Genomic DNA, 19604 nt, shown 5'->3' on the forward strand with positions numbered 1-19604 from the left:
GAAGTTGAAAAATAAGAAGACAATAAACCAGTCCTATAACTATTCCTAGAGGAAACATCATCATTAAGAAAATAGAGTCCTTTATTGTGTCAGGCAGTGCCAATCGTCGTCCCTGAGCTCAAGTCCTGAAAGAAAACATTGGGTGAGAAAGCAACTTGATAGTTCAGATCTCTAGTTATCTTACTAATAGATAGTAAATTGTAAGATATCTTAGGAACATACAACACATTCTGTAAAGTTAAACCCTTAAAAGGAGAAAGATGATCCTCTCCTGCAATATGAGCAAAAGACCCATCTGCAATCTGAATTTTCTCATTACTAGTGCTATTATCCACGGTTTTTTACCATTAATACTTATAAGGCATAAGGACTGAGAAGTACCTGATTGGGAAATAACACCGACCCTAATAGCACCAGGGTCATTCTGGTTATTTACCTAAGATTGAGACTATGAAGCACCATTTGTAGAATCACTCATAAGTGCTCGACTAGAGTTTGACTTGTCGTTTGAAGAACGATGTTTGCTATTTGGAGGTGGACCATGTAACTTCCAACACTGATCCTTTGTATGCCAAGGTTTCTTGCAATGTTCACAAACTGGAGGCGAGTTTCTATTTTGCTTGTCACCATCAAACTCAGATGATTTTAAACTAAATGTAGCAGAATCAGTGGTAGAAACAATAAGGTTGTTCATAGCACTTGATCTATCTTCCTCTAAACAAACCTCACAGCATACTTTCATAAGTGAAGGTATCGGTCTCTGTCCCAGTATTCGACTGCTCACTGCATCAAACTTGAAATTCAGACCAGCAAGAAAGTCATAAACGCGATCAAAGTCATAAACGCGATCAACTTCCTCAATTTTTGAATATTGAACTCCGCCACACGGATAATCCCGACAACTTCACGACATAGATCCATCTCCTGTCAGATTAGAGACAGTTTATTCAAATAGGAAGTAACATCCATTGTTCCTTGTTTGCACTCATGAACCTATTTATGCAAAATGTATAAGCAGGACACATTTTACCTCTTGAAGTACAATTTTTGTACTGCATCCCAGATATCCCAAGCAGTTGCAGCATACAGTAAAGGTTTTCCTATATGTGGTTCCATACTGTTAACCAACAAAGATCAAAGCAAGGAATCTTCTCCTTTCCAAATGCGCTCTTGAGGATCTCCTGGTCTAGGTCTTAGTATCTCACCAGTTAGATACCTAAACTTGTGATGCCCCTCGGCGGTCATTTTGATGGACTAAGACCAAGAGAAATAATTTTGACCATTCAACTCCTTCCCTGCAATGAAACCTGTAGAATTTTCCATAGATCCAGACTAAACAATTGTTGTAGGTAAAGTAGGAAAGGTGGTTACTGGATTCTCTGAATACATCGGTAGACCAGAAGATAAATCCTAATTTACGGGATTTGATTGAAGGTTTGTGGTAGTCCCAAGAGCTGCTTCAAGGGCGGTAATCTATTGTTGAAGGTTACTAATTGTTGTTGAACCACCATTGGAGACAAACCCATCGAACTCGAAGCGCCATGGCTGGCTGGTGCATATTGAGGGAGGCTCGTAGGCGGCTGCACGTGACTGACCGTAGTTGATGTGGGATACGCAGTGTCACAATTGCAGACTTTCGTGTACGGGACAGGCGATTGTGCGACACTTGCTCTAATCCGGCGAGCAAGTTAGCCATATAAAAATCGAAAGTTGCAGACAACGTTGGTATATGATGTAGCCTCCACTCATGTTTTGAGAGAAAATAGTTTTATAAAACGTGAGAGAGGAAAAGCATTGAAAACAACATTAAAGAATGCATTGAAGACTGCTAGTTGCAAGAAAGCTTAGATTGCAAAGAGTACATCAATACATCGGTCGGGGAGTTGACTAGTGGGTCTCTCCCATAGTGTATTCTGAACAATTTCTAAAATGCCTAGCTAGCGTATCAAAAGTAGCGAGCAGTCACTGGCAAAAAAAAACAATTTGAAATCAAAACAACTTGCTAAACTAATTACAAGATTCAAAGATGGGATGGTTGAGGATGGTTTAGACATGCGGCCATGGGCTAACATTACCCTGGACGAGCATGCCCAAGACACGCAGCACCAGTAGGCGGCAGCACGGAACCAGACGACAACATAGGTGCTAGATGTGGTAGGGGCGGCGTGGAACGGGACGACATCATCAGCGTGGAGGCAATAGCGGCAACCCGGGCGACGGCAGAATCGGTGTTGGACCAAGATGAAGGGACTGAAGATAACGGTCGATGGCAGCACTCGTTTCGGCAGTGGTGGAGTCACCGGCTGAGATCGTCTGGACCAATGGTTGATTTTCGTCAATGACGGCTAGGGTTTCGTCACCACGCTGTGATACCATGTTAAAAGATGGAAGAAGAAAATACAAGATTTACGTGGAAAACCCTAGTACAGGGAGAAAAAATCACGATAGAAAGATAATATATCACGATAGAAAGATACTTTATTATTTTCAACTTACACACATACAAGAGAGAACAGAGATATAAATAGGCTCTAGAAAGCCCTAATACAGAAAAGGAAAAAAATTACGGCAAATTAAAAATACTAAAATGCCCTTAGGACTAAATACATAAACAACTCCTTATTTTCAACACATTCTATGACTGAAAATTTATGTTTCCTTTTCCAAAAAAAAAAAAAAAAAAAAATCTTCTGAAATACTGTGAAATTCCCCTAGCAAAGACAGGTTGACAATATCCGACATTTCCATATTTGACAAAGCTCGATGGAAGGAACCCCAATGAAAGAAAGGACAAGGGTTGAGACAAATCAACCAATAAACGAGAAAAGAAAGAGCAAAGGGGTCTATCTCCCAATCACATATCCTCCTGGAGAAAAGTGAAAAGTGCCCCTCCCATCTTCGACTGGTTCATGTTTCTCTCCTTGTGTGCGCTGTATCCTCCTTTCGAGTGTGTTATTCCAGCTGTGTTCTTTTTTTTTTTTTTTTTGGTTTAAAAATTAATTAATTTGTTTAATTTTCCTCTCTCCTTTAGGATTTGGTATCTTTGAACTTTTTTCTCTGCTTTCATCCATCAATGAGAAGGTTTTTTCTTGTTAAAAAAAACAACTAAAATGGTTAACCATTCTAATGAAAACTACAAAATAGTTGCTAATCTAATTATGCTACATCAAGAACTGTCCATGTAGACAAAAAAGATGAGAAAAAATCTTTTTCTAACTTCTGTATCAACTATTGCATGAATGTTATGAAACAATTGGCAGGCATTTTCCTCGATAGTAAATTTCTGGAAGTATCAAAACCAGCTCTCTGCATATATGTGTGTGTATATATTTAAATCATGCATTGAATTTCAAGATGAGCTCTTCTTCTTGCATTTATCTGATTTAGAAATCTTTAATTTCGAAAGCATAAAAAAATGTTTAAGAAGATTATCATAAATTATTTCTGTTTTTTGTAGACCAAATGGTGCCCCGCTCCAGGATGTGATTATGCTGTAGATTTTATAGTTGGAAGTGGAAGCTATGATGTAACTTGCAGATGCTCCTATAGCTTTTGCTGGAATGTGAGTCAGCTCCACGCTGTTTATTAACTAGATTGCTTATTCATATCTACCCTTAATTTTTTTCCATCCTTGTGAAAATGATAACGCCTTTTTTTTTTCTTTTTTTTTTTTTGGTTTGTTAATCCCTTATTTTTTGGGAACATTTTCATGAACATGAGATGTTCAAAAAGGGGGGAGGGTATAAAAGTTGCTCTGGACCTAACCAAGGAATAAGAAATTTTTTGAACTCAGCAATTATAAATGAGATTAGATAATTACGAAAGTCTATTCAAATTAGGCATAGTTAATATATCAATTCTAATACTGAATATTAATATTAATTGTAATAAATAAATTTATTTGTCAATTGTTATAAAAATCTACTTAAATATAAATGTATTGTCTTTTTGCATATATTTAAAAATCTATATGTATATATTTGTTTGTCTTATCACACTTTTGAAATTTAACATCAAGAATCTAAACAATGGAGTCTAACGAAGTATAAAGATACTTCTAACCGTAAAGTAAATTAAAAATAAAAGATTGATGGTTGTTGTAATTTGTAACAGTGTTTTAGTAAATAATGCTTAATTTTTAATATTGTACTTATCACCTATATTTATCATTATTTCTTAATTTCAGAATATTCTTATGGTTAAATTACTTTATTCACAAATGGGCTTCTATGAGGAAAAGTATGATCTCTCTCTCGTCTATGGAGGATCAATAGAAAAGGAACTTGTAGTTTTCTTTTGCTAGCAGTACGCTGAACCTGTGGGTCAGAGGTCTACTTTTGACAATATGGATGGATCCCCCCTGCAAAAGTAGTGGAAGAGTGCCTTGAATCCCCATTTGAAGAAGAGAAGATAAACAAGGCGGTGGTTAGCTTTGGGAATTTGAAGTCGCCTGGTCCAGACAGTATAGCCAATCAGTTATATGAAAAAGCCTGGAACATTTTGAAATCTGACTTAGTAAAGGCATTGCAAGATTCTTAGAAAATGAAATCATCCGAATGATACCTATATCTTCTAATCCCCAAGAAATTGAAGGGAAATAGAGTCGCTGAATATAGACCCCATCAGCTTGGTTTCTTCTCTTTACTAAGTAATTGTAAAGAGTCGTCGTTCCCTTACATTGATGATCTGCAGGCTATCATTGTGGATGGTAGGCACATCTTAGATGAAAAATTCATGGCTTTTGAGGTAGTGGGGCAGTGTGTGAGAAGAAAAGAAAAGAATATCTGTTATTTGTTTTTAATAATAAATGGAACTGTTATTGAGAAAAATGAAAGAATATAAGGCATCCAAAAGACCAAGTTCACATAAGGAAACCCAACTGAAAAAAGGGGCTAATAATTATAAAACACATTCGTCACTAATGCCGAAAGAGAAACATATAACCGACAAGGGACCAAACATCGCTAGAGTCTCCTCTTCATCTCCCTAAAAGGAAAGGATTCCTGTGTAAGCTTGACTATGAAAAAGCATGTGACAAAGTTGATTGGTCTTATTCTGATGCTACTCTAGAACATAAGGGCTTTTGTGAAAGCAGCATTTTCAAGGCGAAGAAAAAGGAAAAAAAAGAAATGATAGTACAATGTTTTGAATAGAAAAAAGGACAATCGAAAAAAATTAAGGGAAGGAGGGTCGGGTGCAGAAGAAGAAGTTGGAAGAAGAGATAAAAGAAAAGTAGAAAGATCTGTGCAACATTTCCTAGAAGCATTACAAATCGTTAGCTGCAAGTATTAAAGGAAATGGTGAATTTGATACAAAAGTTTGTACATTCTGAAGAAAGTGAAGGTATTTCTTTGATCTCTTGTGCACGGTGGGCTAAACAGCCACGAAAAACTTTAACAAATGTAAAGATTGGGTGCTTTCTTTTATTTTCTTTATACATTTGTTTTGAAGAGGGCGAGTTTTTAGATCACTTATCTCTCCATTGTTCTTTTGTCTTGGAGGGGTGAGCCATCGAGAGAACAGAGCATCAGTATTGAAATGGTGTTATTATTCCGTTGCAGGCATAGAACAAATTGATTCCTCTCTCTTCTTTCGATCTGTCAAAGTAGTTTACAGTTTTGATGAGGAAGGAGTTGTTACTTTCGTTTCTTTTTTCCTTTCTGCCTAATCATGCTGAGGACTGGCTTATTGAGGTGCCAAGTGGCTGGTACTTGAAAGGAGAATCAATTTTGTGGTATTGCATGGCTAGAGTACTTTTGTGAGGCATTTTGTTGGAGATGAAGGAAAGAGCGTTTCAATATTTTACTTAGAGGGAAAGCTGGAGTTACAGGAAGGCTCTCCAACATGTTTGGATCATGGACAAATGATGGTTACAAGGAACCTTTGATTTAAGAGCCCAAGAAATCAGAAAGAGAATGTGGTCCCAAAAACCTCTTTTGGCATTCTCTATCTTTGAAGATTGCTTATTTCCTTCCACTCTGTCCGCAAAAATGTTGTACAAGCATTAAACCACAAAATCATTGTGTGCCGGTTGAATTTCTGCCCTGCACAAGTTGTGCTATGCTGTACATGCACTAAAAACCAAAAACACAGCCTTGTCAATGATTATTTTGACATACAGTCAATCAATTTAAAATATGTTTTTTTTTTCCTTCAAACCAAACGAAATATGAAATTTAGTATAAAATCAAATAAAATTAAAGAAAAAAGGAAAGACAGAGACACCATATGCAATGCACATGCTAAAATAGGAGTAGAGATTTTTGCGATTTTCTGGGAAAGGAGCTTCATGTTTCCTGGGTTTTTGATGAACTGATGATACTAATGTTATGTCGACATGGTCTGACAGGTAGAGCAGAAATAATTGGAACGAATGCTGTTAAGAATCTGCTTAGACTATTTAGTTAGAAAGAAGTAATGGAGCATGCAATGTCAACAATAGAGATATTGGGAGGTTTTGGATTTGGCTAAGTTTCATTGTTCATCTTGGTCTTCATTGGCTAAATATTTCGTAATCTAAGTTCTACAATGTACTAAGATTGGGTTAGTCTCTTTTTTTCTTTGTTACTTTTGTTTTCTCTGTGGGAATGTGTGGGTTTTGGTATCTTATCTTGGAACTTTTTCATTCATCAACGTGATGACGTGTAGTTATTAGAAAAATTATTTGTAAATTTCATTCTAAATCATTATCACAAAATATGATCTTTTGCAGTGTACTGAGGAAGCTCATCGTCCTGTTGATTGTGTCACTGTAGCTAGATGGATATTGAAGAATAGTGCTGAGTCAGAAAATATGAACTGGTATGTAATTGGTTCTTAACAATTTAGATATACAGCACTGTTCAATTTTGCAATTAACTGGGGCTATTGAAAAACTTCACGAACGTAGTAATACATTGAAGAATGTTATTGATGAAAAAAAAAAAAGGAAAAATACATATGGATATGGTTGAGACCATTTCATCGATATTTTTAAATGAGGTGTCATATTTGTTACATCTTCTCATCTTCTCAATGTTAACATTTTTCTTCAGGGTGTTAAGGAGTCTTGTGATGTTGGTTGGAGTCTTTTCTACTTAAATACTCCCTTTTGGGCTATTGCGTGAAATATTATTATCACGATATCCTTTACCTTTTATTCTCATTTGTTCTAGCTATTTCTCATAATTTCTTTTTGGGGAAGACAAGTTCATAAATGACTATCCACTTGGAGAAGGTTCTTTTTTGAAGGAGAGGATGATTAGTCTGATCCAGTCACTTACCAAGTGGGATCCCTAGCTACCTCTTCTCTTTGCTTGGAATTCTTATTCCAGTGTGTAAGATTATTGAGAGGCCGATGAAAAATTTCCAGTGGAAAGGAGTCGATAAGGGGGAAACTCCCGGTTGGTCAAGTTTTTTTGTTTTTTTGAAACGGAAACAAGACTTATTCATTGAATTAATGAAAGGAGTTCAATGCTCAAATTACAATGAAACAAACAAAGAAAAGAGAAAATACAACATCAAAATTGGATCAAACAGGGACAAAAAGAAAGACAAAGGAGAACAACCCTTAAGACAACACCCAAAGAATAAAATACCAAACTGCCCTTTTTTCTGGTGAATATTGATTGGGGACCGTGCCCTTTTCGCTTTGAAAACTCTTGGCTTCAGGATCACAATTTTCGTCCTTTAATTGAATCTTGGTGGCTCAACAATCCCGTTGGCGACAAACTCGGACATAGTTTGATGATGAAATTAAAACACTTAAAATTTTTCCTTCTCTATTGGGCTCCGTCGAAATTACAAGCTGTTCCTAATTTACTGGCTCTTATTGCTCAGCTCTGTGATTTGGATAAATTGGTGGATTTTGGTCCGCTTTCGAGTGAACAACGCTCTTCCGGTCATGTGCTTGAGGAACAAATTGAATCTTTGACGGCTTAGGAACTTATCTTCTGGAGACAGCGTTGTAAACTTAAATGGTTTGCTAAGTGTTTCAAAAAAAGAATGGTTTGCTGAGGGGGATGAAAATATTAGATTTTTTCATCGTATTGTGGCGGCTCGTAAAAAAAAGAGTTCCATTTCTGAAATTCTTTAAAACATGATATTATGAGCATGATTAATGACTTCTATTCAACAGGTATTATTAATGCTTCTTTAAATAAGACTTATGTCTTATTCCAAAGAAAATTGAGGCAAAGAGCGTTGCTGATTATTACCCTATTAGTCTCATTTCATGTGCCTACAAGATTGTTGCTCGTGTCTTATCCAATCATCTTAAATTGGTCCTGCCTACCACCATTGCGCCTAACCAGCTTGCTTTTGTTGCGAATAGACAGATTTTGGATGCTTCTCTTATGGCGAATAACTTGATTGATGATCGGTCTCGTAATAAAAAGGAGGGTGTGGTTCTTAAACTTGACCTTGAAAAAATCTTTGATACTGTAGATTGGGACTTTCTCGATGCGATTCTTCTTGTTAAAGGCTTTGGCCCTTTGTGGAGATCCTGGATTTGTGAATGTATTTCTAGTGCAAATTGCTCAGTTATTATTAATGGTCGGCCTCGGGGTAAGATTATCCCTTCTTGTGGAATTAGGCAAGGTGACCCCTTTTCTCCTTTTCTATTTATTTTTTCTTTGATTGTCTGAGTCGCCTCATGGATTATAGCTCATCGAAGGGTCTTATTACATCACATCCCATTGGTGTCTCAGATTTTGTTCTGATCCATCTCCAATTTGCTGATGACACATTGCTCTTCTGTACCGCCGATCGCTCTGCTCTACAATATTTGTTTGAGGTTATTCATGTTTTTGAGCTTGCTTCGGGTCTTTCTATTAATTTATCCAAAAGTGAGCTACTGGAGATTAGCATTGCTGATTTTGATTTGACTTGATGATTGATACTTTAGGCTGCAACCATTGGCCTACTACTTATCTTGGTTTGCCTCTGGGTGGGAATTCTTTCTCTAATAGCTTTTGGCAACCTATTGTTGAGTGCATTCAGCAGAAGCTTCATAATTGGAAGTATGCTTTTATCTCTAAAGGGGGTCGTCCTACTCTTATTCAGGCTTCTTTGTCTAGCTTGCCCATTTACTACTTATCTCTTTATTCTCCTTCGGACATTATTAAGGGCTTGGAAAAATTGATTCGTGACTTTTTCTGGGAAGGGGCTCAAGGTGAGGATGGGATGCATAACGTAAATTGGAGATCACGCAACGTTCTAAACTAATGGGTGGTATTAGTATTGGAAACTTTCGACATCGAAATTTAGCTCTCTTATCTATATGGATTTTGGTGTTTTCCTCATGAGAAAGATGCTTTATGGCGTAAGCTTGTTGTGACTAAATATTATTCCTCCAACTGTATTTGGCCATCGTCTGTTCGTGGATATTCTAAATCTCCTTGGCATTTCATTTGTTAGATTATTGATTTAGTGGCTAATCGTACTCAGTGTTCAGCTTGGTTCTGGTACATCTATTTCTTTTTGGAAGGATCCTTGGCTTAGCTGTGGTGTTCTTTATATGGTTTTCCCCGTTGTTTCAACTTACTCGTTTCTTGGATATTAAGGTTGCTGATGTTTGGATTCAGGCCCCTGAGGCTTGGGATTTCCATCTTCGTCATAATGTCAATGATTTGGTAACTCTTTAATGGGCGGCCGTGTCTCAATTACTATCTACTATCAATTTCTGTCTCTCGCTTGACATTTGGATTTGGACTATTGATCCTTCCTCAACATTCACTATTAAATCTCTCATGGATGATTTGGTGGGTACGTTGATTCTCAAGTCAAGGATTGTGTATTTTGCTATTTGGATGGACCATTTCCCTAAGAAAATTATGAGAACTCAGCCTTGGTGCTATTAATACTGCTGATTGGCTCCAACGTCGGATGCCCTATATGACCATATCTCCATTTGGTGCCACATGTGCCATAATCATTCAGAGTCTGCTGCTCATCTCTTCGTGCATTGTCTTTTTGCGTTGCATTTTTGGCATATGATGATGCACGCTTTTAGTTGGTCGGCTGTTTTATCCCACAATATGTTTGACAATCTTGCTTCTTTGTTGGTTGGTCATCCTTTTCATGGTACTAAGAAGACCCTCTTGGTTAGCTATTATTCGAGCTTTCTTTTGGACTTTGTGGGGCAAATGCAATAAGCATCTGTTCAGAGATCTTTTTTTCCAGTTTTGAGCATTTTTTGGATTATACTTTGTCTACTGTTGTATTGGTGCAAATCTAAGCCACCTTTTAACCATTTGAGTCTTTCTTTTTCAGTTTCCAATTGAAAATCTCTTTAGTAATCACCTTTTAGGTGCTTTGGGGTCTCCCCTTTATTTCATTTATTCAATGAAATGTATCCTTTCAAAAAAAAAAAAAAAAAAAAAATCCACCTCGACGATCATTTTCTCTTCATGAAGGCTTTCAAGGACATGATTTTATGCTTATGCCATTTTACGTAATAATTTGTAAAGGAAAATGATATTTGATAGAGTACATTTAATTATTTAACCTTTATTACACTTTTTTGCGTTATTGACGTTCTGTTTCTTATGATAAAATCATGATTGTTGCAGCACTAGACATTTTCTATTAACATTTTAATTGTATCTTTTCCAGTATTGTAAATATTCCTTTATTGATTTCAGGATATTGGCAAATTCCAAACCTTGTCCGAAATGCAAACGACCTATTGAGAAAAATCAAGGGTGCATGCATATTACTTGCACACCACCTTGTAAATTTGAGTTCTGCTGGTAATTTTGTGCCTTAAGAATCTTTTAAAATGTGTTACTTCTCTTTATTTTGAATTTTGTTGCATGGCATATCTTCTCCACAGTTGCATTATTCTTGTTCCTATTTGAAAGTTCCCTTATTTGAAGGGAATGTTATTGAATTGCTACTAGTATCTTTATTACATAAAAAAAAAATAAAAATAAAAAATAAAAAATAAAATAAATAAATAAATAAATTGTTTAACTTTCACAGGCTTTGCCTTGGTCCGTGGTCTGATCATGGAGAGAGGACAGGAGGATTCTATTCATGTAATCGCTATGAAACTGCAAAGCAGGAGGGAGTGGTATTGTTATAGTCCTTACTTATAATTTGGACTGTTAAGATTTTCTTGATGGTACTCGTCATGTTTAGTATATTTCTTCATTATGTTTTCCTCCTTTCTGTTCATCAGTATGATGATGCCGAGAAGCGCAGAGAGATGGCCAAGAATTCTTTGGAGAGGTACACTCATTATTATGAAAGATGGGCTACCAACCAATCGGTATGCTTTTTATTTCCTGAGACTTTTGAACTTCTGTTCGTTTATTAGGTGCTGGTTATTCCCTCTTCTAAATAGTATTTTCTGTATTATATTTGTTTGAAGATTATTTCCTTAGTTGTAATGAGCATTTATTCGATTTAAAAATCCAAATTTTCTCTTCTTATGATCAATAAGACAGAAATTATGCCTAATATTTCTTGACGAGCTGTAGAGCAAACCAGAGGGAAAAAAAACATTAAAACTAATCCTAGTCCTTAGACCCAACCCTAACCATCATCAGTTATTTGCACATATTGTCAAAGTAAGCATAGCTCAATTGGCATAATGTGTATATCATCGATCAAAAGGTCTATGGTTTAATTCCCCCAACTCATGTTGAACTCAATATACATATATACATATGCATGTATATATATATATATTTGTGGATTTTGTGGATATGAGAAGATTGGCTACTGTATTGGAGATAAAATGGCACATCTAAAAAAATGATCTTTTGTTTGCTGGTTGGGATGCTAAAACTCCATGGTTTGGACTTGGCTCATAAATTCCATGGTGGAAGACAGCAGTTGGAACTTTATGTGTTACTCTACATCAAAGAAATTACAAAAGAGTGAATCAGATGTATTCAATTTTGGGCAATCATTCATATTTAACACCAAGTCAGTTTGTTTTGGCATCAGTTTCAAGTTTCATTTTCATTGAAGGCTCTAAAACCTCTGAGTTGCAAGTTTGGCCCTTTGTTGGAAGTCGTTCTCCTTCTCTTAGCAGTTCCTTTCGCAACATTTATGAAGTTTGTGGATCTTTTTGTCTCTTGGGGATTTGATGCAGTGTTCTGTTCTTAGATAATTTTTGAATTCTTGCTCTCTTGGATCAATATTTCTGAAATTTGGTTGCATGTTGAGAACTTTGCTCCATTCAATTTAGGGATTGGTCGGCGGATTTCATTTTGAGATCATGTTCTGTATCGCATTGCTTTATTGCTCAATGGTTCGGTTTTTGACCATTGGGATGGAGTTGCAGGTTCATGGCATGCTACCTTAGTAGAATGCTTAAACATGATGAGATTGTTGAATTCTAGCAGCTGATGGGTAGTTTATGTGGGTTAGCAGTGAATGATTTTCCTGATTCAAAGCGTTGAGTGTTGGATTCTATTAAGAGTATATGTTATAGTATTTAATATTAAATGTAATAGGTTTAGCTTATATTATTTAGATATTATTTAGTGTGTTTATTTTACATGTAAAAGCCCATTGGGCGCATGTTACTCTGTATTTAGGTTTCCTTTCCTCTCATTGTAATATTGAGAAACCCTAATCTAATTTTGGTGTATGCTAAAGAATGAAAAAGTCAAAAGAATGATTGCATCTTATTAAATGAAGAACCCAACCTTTTTTTTTTTTTTGAAAAAGAAACAATTCATTATAATGTGATCTAAGGCCCAAAGTACAAGAGGGTTATACAATGAGCGATACAACCATGAAAGACCAAACGGATCCAATGGATCAGTAAGCGCACTCGGGGCATCTCAACTAGGTTGACACCCCCTTAGCGTCCTCATCACATCCAAGAAAATAAAATTAAAATTAAACTAGTAATATGAGAATAGAACAAAACACTACAAGCCCAAACAATGGCCGAACACTGGGGGGAAACAAAACAAGACAGTCTGGAAAAAAAAAACCAAGGAAAACAGCAGACTACTGACGAGGCTAAGAACACTGCTGGGAAGGGAGATTAACGCTCTCCAGTTGAGATTGAAATCTGATAAACTGTAGCTATTAAAAGGCTTGGAGAGGATACACTAGGAAGAGGCATGCCGACGGGCGGATTCGAGGTGGTCTTGGCAACCAAGAGATTTATCATGAAAAACCCTTTGATTTCTTTCAAACCAAAGTTCTGCCAAAAGAGCTTTGACTGCGTTAAACCAAAGTAAACGGCTGGATTTATGGAGGTTTGTTCCAACTAATAACTGCAACACGTTACCCCTGAAATCATTACTCATAACCCATGAAATATTGAAGATGGACAGCAACTTTTCCCAGCATCAAGCTGAATAGGAACACACAAAGAATAGGTGGAGAGAATCTTCAAAAGAATGAAGGCACAAAGGGCAGATTAAAGGGGAAATATAGCTGGATGACAACTTCCTTTGTAAAACCGAGGCTACATTCAGCTGTCCATAAAGCATTATCCAGACGAGAATATTAATCCTTCGAGGGCTACTTGTCTTCCACAAGGCCGAGAAAAGAGATTTGTCCAAAGGGGAGGAGGGGGAAAGGTGTAATTTAAGGGAATTGACCGTGAAAAGACCCGAGGCTGAAATGGACCACTCCCTTTTATCAAATTCAACTGAAACTCTTCTTGCTGCAAGAACCCAAGCAGCTCTTGAAAAGAAAGCATCTCATTATCTTTAAGCAAACGTCGGAAGGAAATCGACCAAGCGGCCAGTCGGCTGTCCCAATGGTCAGCTACTGAACCATTTGGAAACAAGGTGATTTTGAAAAGACTTGGAAATACGGTATTTAAAGGGGTCACTCCTTCCCAAGGGTCTAACCAAAACGCAATCCGGCTGCCATTTCCAAGCTTGAAAGTGGCCAAAGACTTAACTTTTAGCCAAGATACTGACCCACGGGCTTCTCAAACTTCTGCCCCCTTTACCTGCCGTGTGCCAATTAAAAGAATCCTTTCCATGTATGCTTCTGATTACTTGGCCCCAAAAAGAACCTTCCTCATTAAAGTATCTCCAGCCCCATTTAGCAAGGATTGCTAAATTCATACTTTTGAACCCACCAAGGCCGAGGCCTCCATCTGCCAAAGGCTTTTGCACCGAAGCCCACTTCACCAGGTGATTTAGCTTGCTGCCATTATGTCCTTCCCAAAAGAAGTTCCTTGTAATCCTCTCCAACTTTGATGCAACTCCTTCAGGTATAAGGGAGTTGGGAGATTTGACAAGACTGACATGCATAAAGTGACTCTAACTCCTCTTGATAGGTTGAAATGTTTCCATTTGTCCAATTTAGCTTGAAAATTGTTCAATACCGGTTGCCAAAAGGATAGTTTTTTCAGATATCCACCTAAAGGCAGCCCTAGGTAGGAGAAGGGAAGGTGGTCAGCCTTACAATTCAAAGATGCAGCTGTGGAAATCAGCTCGTTTTCATCCACATTGATACCATAAAGGGCTGATTTTTCCCAATTCACTTTCTGACCCGAACACCATTTAAAAAACTCCACAGTTTGCTTCAGTTTTGCAAGCATGATGCTGTCATATTTACAAAATAATAGAGTACTGTCCGCAAATTGGAGGATGGAGATCTGAATTTTATCTTTGCCAACCACAAATCCTTCAATAAGACTGGCTTGAATGAGCTTATTCACCAATGCGCTTAACACTTCACTAACAATAAGGAAAAGTAATGGTGAGAGGGGATCACCTTGCCTTATACCTCTTGTGGTAGCCACCCTTCCCCTTGGTCGACCGTTGATGAAGACTGAGAACATGGGATTTTTAACGCATCCCATAATCCACTCTATCCATTTTTGACTGAAATTTTTGTTTCTCAACACCTTTTCTAGGAACTCCCAATCAACGCGGTCGAAAGCTTTTTCCAAGTCAAGCTTGAGAATCCACCCCTTNTGGTCAGCCTTACAATTCAAAGATGCAGCTGTGGAAATCAGCTCGTTTTCATCCACATTGATACCATAAAGGGCTGATTTTTCCCAATTCACTTTTTGCCCTGAACACTATTCAAAAAACTCCACAGTTTGCTTGAGTTTTGCAAGCATGATGCTGTCATATTTACAAAATAATAGAGTATCGTCCGCAAATTGGAGGATGGAAATCTGAATTTTATCTTTGCCAACCACAAAACCTTCAATAAGACCAGCTTGAATGAGCTTGTTCACCAATGCACTTAATACTTCACTAACAAGAAGGAAAAGGAATGGTGAGAGGGGATCGCCTTGCCTTATACCTCTTGTGGCAGCCATCCTTTCCCTTGGTCGACCATTGATGAAGACTGAAAACATGGGATTTTTAACGCATCCCATAATCCACTCTATCCATTTATGACTGAAATTTTTGTTCCTCAACACATTTTCTAGGAACTCCCAATCAACGCGGTCGAAAGCCTTTTCCAAGTCAAGCTTGAGAATCCACCCCTTCTTCTTTTTCACTCTATATTCCTTCACTGCTTCATTAGCAATAAGAATGAGATCCAAAATTTGCCTTCCTTCAATGAAGGCACTTTAGGAAGGGGCTATGATACTAGACATTACCAATTTTATTCTTTCAGCCAGCAGCTTTGCAATGACCTTATATATCACAGTAGTTAAATTAATTGGCCTGAAATCACTAATCGCAATTGCTATTTTCTTCTTTTGAATTAGACAAATGAAGTTTTCTTTTACAAGCGTTAAGCTTACCATTCTTGTAGATTTCCTCAAAGGGGAGTGTAAGCTTTCCTTTATCAGGTTCCAAAATTTCAACAAAAACTCCATAGTGAAGCCGTCGGGGCCAGGTGCTTTACATTTTCCAAGTTTTCTTATAGCTGCCTTTATTTCTTCAATTGAGAACTTGGCTTATAAGGTCAAATTCTGATTTGAGTTGATGCATGGGTAGTCTAGGTTCAAAGGAATGTGTCTCATCCTCGGGGATTTAAGGAAAATGCTGCTATAGAAATTCAGGATTAAGCCTTCAATCTCTCTAAAAGATTTCGTTGGCACCCCTTGATCATCTATTAGTTCAGAAATAAAGTTTCTTCTCTTTTTTGCTGATAGGAATTTATGGAAGAAGCTTGTATTTTCATCTCCAACTTGATCCAGTCCAACTTACTTTTCTGAATTAGGTTAACTTCATCCAACCTATAAAGAGACATTAAATCTGCTTTCAGAGTGGATCTAATTGCCATTTCACTGCTAGAAAGGGTAGAACAATCAGCAAGAGCATCCCACTTTTCAATTTCTTCTAACAACCCCTCTTCTTTCCTTCTTTGAGCTTCTTGGAATTTCGAATGCCACTCCTTGACTGTTGTTTTTACCTTTTTCAGCTTCTGATTAAGGGAAAAACCAGGAGCTTCACTACTTAACCAAGCTGCCTCAATGAGTTTGACACATTCCTTATTGTGAGTAGCCAACTATTAGAAAATCTAAAAGGGGATGGACCCCAGCTGAAAGAACCGGCTTCTAGTAAAATTGGATAGTGATTAGAGAAGGTTCGGACTTGTCTATTAGCTCTAGAGTTTTCAAACAGCTTGTCCCATGCTTTAGAGATGAAAAAACGGTCTAATAGATCTTGAAGCTGAAACCCCTTCCCTAGACCAAGTAAAGTAGCCATTTCCGACCTCCAAAAGATTGGCTTGGTCTATGAAGTTATTACATTTCCTCTTTCCTTTAGTGCTTCTGCCCAAAGGAAATCTCTCGTGAGCCCATCTTGTAATATCCCTCGATACACCAAGCTTCATCAAAATAAACTAAAAGAGATAGGAGTTCTGGCCAAACAAATTTTCTTTCTTTGTAGTCATTTGGCCCATAAACGTTAGTGATCCAGCAAGTCTTTTTACAAGCAGTGATGCATTTTACTAACAAAGAATACCCTCCTTTGGTTTCAACCACAGAAATCAAACTCTTATCCCGTAACGTCAGTAAACCACCTGAAGTGCATATGATTCCACAAATTCCCAACCTATTTCTTTGGAGCTCCAAAGGGATTTGATGAAGCTTGCTTCAAAACTCTCTTTCTTTGATTCTTGAATTAAAACTACTGTTGGATTATGTTTCTTTAGAAATCGCTTGAGAGCCAACCTTTTATTAGCATCTTTTAGGCCTCTCGTGTTCCATGTCACAATTTTCATAATTATGGGACTAAATTTTTGGTTGCAGCCTCAACAACCAACTGTCAATCCAGAATAAGTCTGCAATCAGTGACTATGGACTTCAGATGGGCTGGAAGATCGCATGGAATGGCTGGAGAGATGGAGCCGACAACTAAAGCTTCTGAAGACTTTTCATCCTCTGTCTGGAACAAGGGATTTGTCAGATAAAAGGGTGGCTTCTTTCCTTGAATCCTCTGTAATTCCCTCTGAAATATTCCAATAAACTTCTTCACTGCTCACACTAAAGGGAGAATCAATGAGGGCATCCCCTTTTTCTTTTGAATATGCACCCGAGGAAGAGCTTGGTGAGCCTCTCAGAAAAGTTAACTCTGAATTAGGTAAGGAAAAAACTGAGTGTTCAAAGAGAGGAGGGAGAGAAGGAAGGGGGGTTGACCTGATACTTTGGGACAGACCTTGGACTGAAGTGCATCTAGCTTCTAGCAAGTCCGGATTTTGATTGGCCACTGTCTTTACTCTGAGGCAAGACTTCTTGAAAGAATCCTTCACTTGCTTTCTTCTGATGAAATGCTTTGGGAAGGATTTAAAAAGGAAAGGGGGATGTCTTTCTTTAGAGTGTCGTTTAGCCACAGATTTGCTAGGTCTTGGCGTTGACTTACTGCAGGGAGGAAGATGCGGCACGAGAGAGGGGTGGGATTGCTTAAGGTGGGTGTTGAATCTGGCAGTGGCAGAGGAGCCAATTTTTTTACGGAAACAGGGGAAGAGGGCTTAATCAGGTTAGAGCAGGGGAGAAGTGGAGCAGACTTAGGTGACGATTGGGCTTCCTTGGTGTTTGGGGTAAGTAAAAATGACTGCCGAGAACTAAAATTAGACTTTCCCGCCCCGCATAGTCCTAAAGACTTCTCTTTATTTTTGTACGAACGACTGTTCGACTTCTAAAGGTATAATGCCGGCTGAACTACCTCCTTCCCCCATCTCTCTCTTCTTAATTACTTGGGGTGCCTTTTCATATTTTTCATAAAAGATCTGTGACTTTTCACCTTCTTTCACAGGGGACTCTTTACCTTCTAATGCCTGTTCGACTTCTTCAGCTAAAAAAGAAGAATGAGTGGCTAATTTATCTGTGTAACTTTCCAGAGAAGGTGACTTTTCACATTCCTTAGCAAAACTCGCATCTCTTTTTAGGGTTTGTGGCTTCAAGATAGACTTTTTTGAGGTCGGATTCGGGTTTCTTGAGAAACTCGGCTTGGATGAGAGGAGACAAGGAAGGACCATTCTGAAATATCCATATGGAAATTGACACCTTCATTCTTAATAACTTGATTCAACCGAACTAAGTCAATTGGATTAGAAAAGTCCTTAAAGAATAAATTCTCAAAAGACTTGGAGGGAGCTTCTAAACATTCAATGTCATCAAAATTTAAGTAGAAATTGCCATGATTTTCATCCTTAATTTCAATAGTTGCCGGCATGAAGCCACTGAGGTTTCATCTAACTTGAATTTTGGCTTCTAAACAATTAGTGAGGTTGAGAGTTTCTGAAGCTATCGATTCCAGCCCCCCAAAATAAGCACCTATGGCTTCAAACGTGTTTCTGCACCAATAGTCCAGTGGAAGATTCTTGTTTGATAACCAGCCCCTAAATCCTTTCATTACTAAGGGTCTGCCATGCCTTTGACGAATTCCATTTTTCGAACATCAAATGATAAGAACCAAATAACTGCCACTTGCTCGGGTATAAAACCAGATCGTTCAGATCACCATTACTGACCTTAATTAAAGCTTTATCTGCAAACAAGGGATTTATAATGACAATGGAGTTGAAGGCCTCACTTAGCTCTTTTGCAATTTTCTTCCAATTGTTAAAAACTAGAAGTCTTGAGATGATCCATAAGCTACTAAAGTCTTCTTTGAATACTTCATGATCCTTTTGAATCCAAAAGGAGTTCTTGCTCTGTTTTGCCAACGCCTGAACAGGGGACTTTTGATGCAAATCGACATTAAACTTTGGGGGCTTAGAAACCAAATGAGGGAGCTCCTTTCTCCCTTTTAACACTTCTGAATAACTTCTTTCTTGATGACCCAATAGGGGGGGCGCTGGCCGAGTGTTATTGACCTGAACTAACTCAGAAGGGAGTTTAAAGGAGGAAGAACTTACTTGTTGAACAGGGGGCTCTTTGAAGATGTGTATGCTAGCTTCAATCATGTCCTTGAAGTCTTGCCGTCCAGATTTGTCATCACCATACGGAATGTGGATGTTCTTTCTTCCCCCTGAAGCTGGCCAAACTGCACACTCTACAAACCACTTATCTTTAGCTCGAAATTTGGCTAAACGAATGAAACTCTGGTCTACTCTTTCCTTTAGTAAAAAGAATTCAAATGTTGGGCCAAACAGAAGTCTTTTAAAGCTTTCTTGAAGCCAGAGGGTTGAGGCCATTGAAAGGAACATGGTTTGGCCTCTTTTCAAATCTTCCATGAGGAACCCGAGTCCCTCTTGCCACATACAAAAAAAGTGATCAAGAA

At 37.8% G+C, this 19604-nt stretch overlaps 2 protein-coding genes across 4 annotated transcripts in view; one reads left to right on the forward strand and one right to left on the reverse strand.

The window, feature by feature from the left end:
• The window catches only part of LOC120079772 (probable E3 ubiquitin-protein ligase ARI8), a 45458-nt gene extending 34144 nt beyond the window's left edge, over nt 1-11314 (forward strand). For all 3 annotated transcript variants that reach the window (XM_039034149.1, XM_039034151.1, XM_039034150.1), the window contains exons 6-10: nt 3458-3562; nt 6713-6801; nt 10623-10730; nt 10963-11053; nt 11162-11314. In XM_039034149.1, coding sequence (XP_038890077.1) covers nt 3458-3562; nt 6713-6801; nt 10623-10730; nt 10963-11053; nt 11162-11299 — 531 coding nt within the window. In that variant the 3' untranslated portion in view covers nt 11300-11314. The remainder of the gene's footprint in view (nt 1-3457; nt 3563-6712; nt 6802-10622; nt 10731-10962; nt 11054-11161) is intronic.
• Nucleotides 11315-14104: 2790 nt separating this feature from the next.
• LOC120079176 lies at nt 14105-16586 on the reverse strand. The gene is made up of 4 exons (XM_039033346.1): nt 16430-16586; nt 16086-16343; nt 15116-15483; nt 14105-14995 (listed from the first exon to the last, which is right to left on the reverse strand). Exons 1-4 carry the CDS (start codon nt 16584-16586, stop codon nt 14105-14107), a joined length of 1674 nt encoding a protein of 557 aa, XP_038889274.1.
• Nucleotides 16587-19604: the final 3018 nt, after the last annotated feature.

This window comes from Benincasa hispida, chromosome 6 (assembly GCF_009727055.1).
Source record: "Benincasa hispida cultivar B227 chromosome 6, ASM972705v1, whole genome shotgun sequence".
Lineage (NCBI taxonomy): Eukaryota > Viridiplantae > Streptophyta > Magnoliopsida > Cucurbitales > Cucurbitaceae > Benincasa > Benincasa hispida.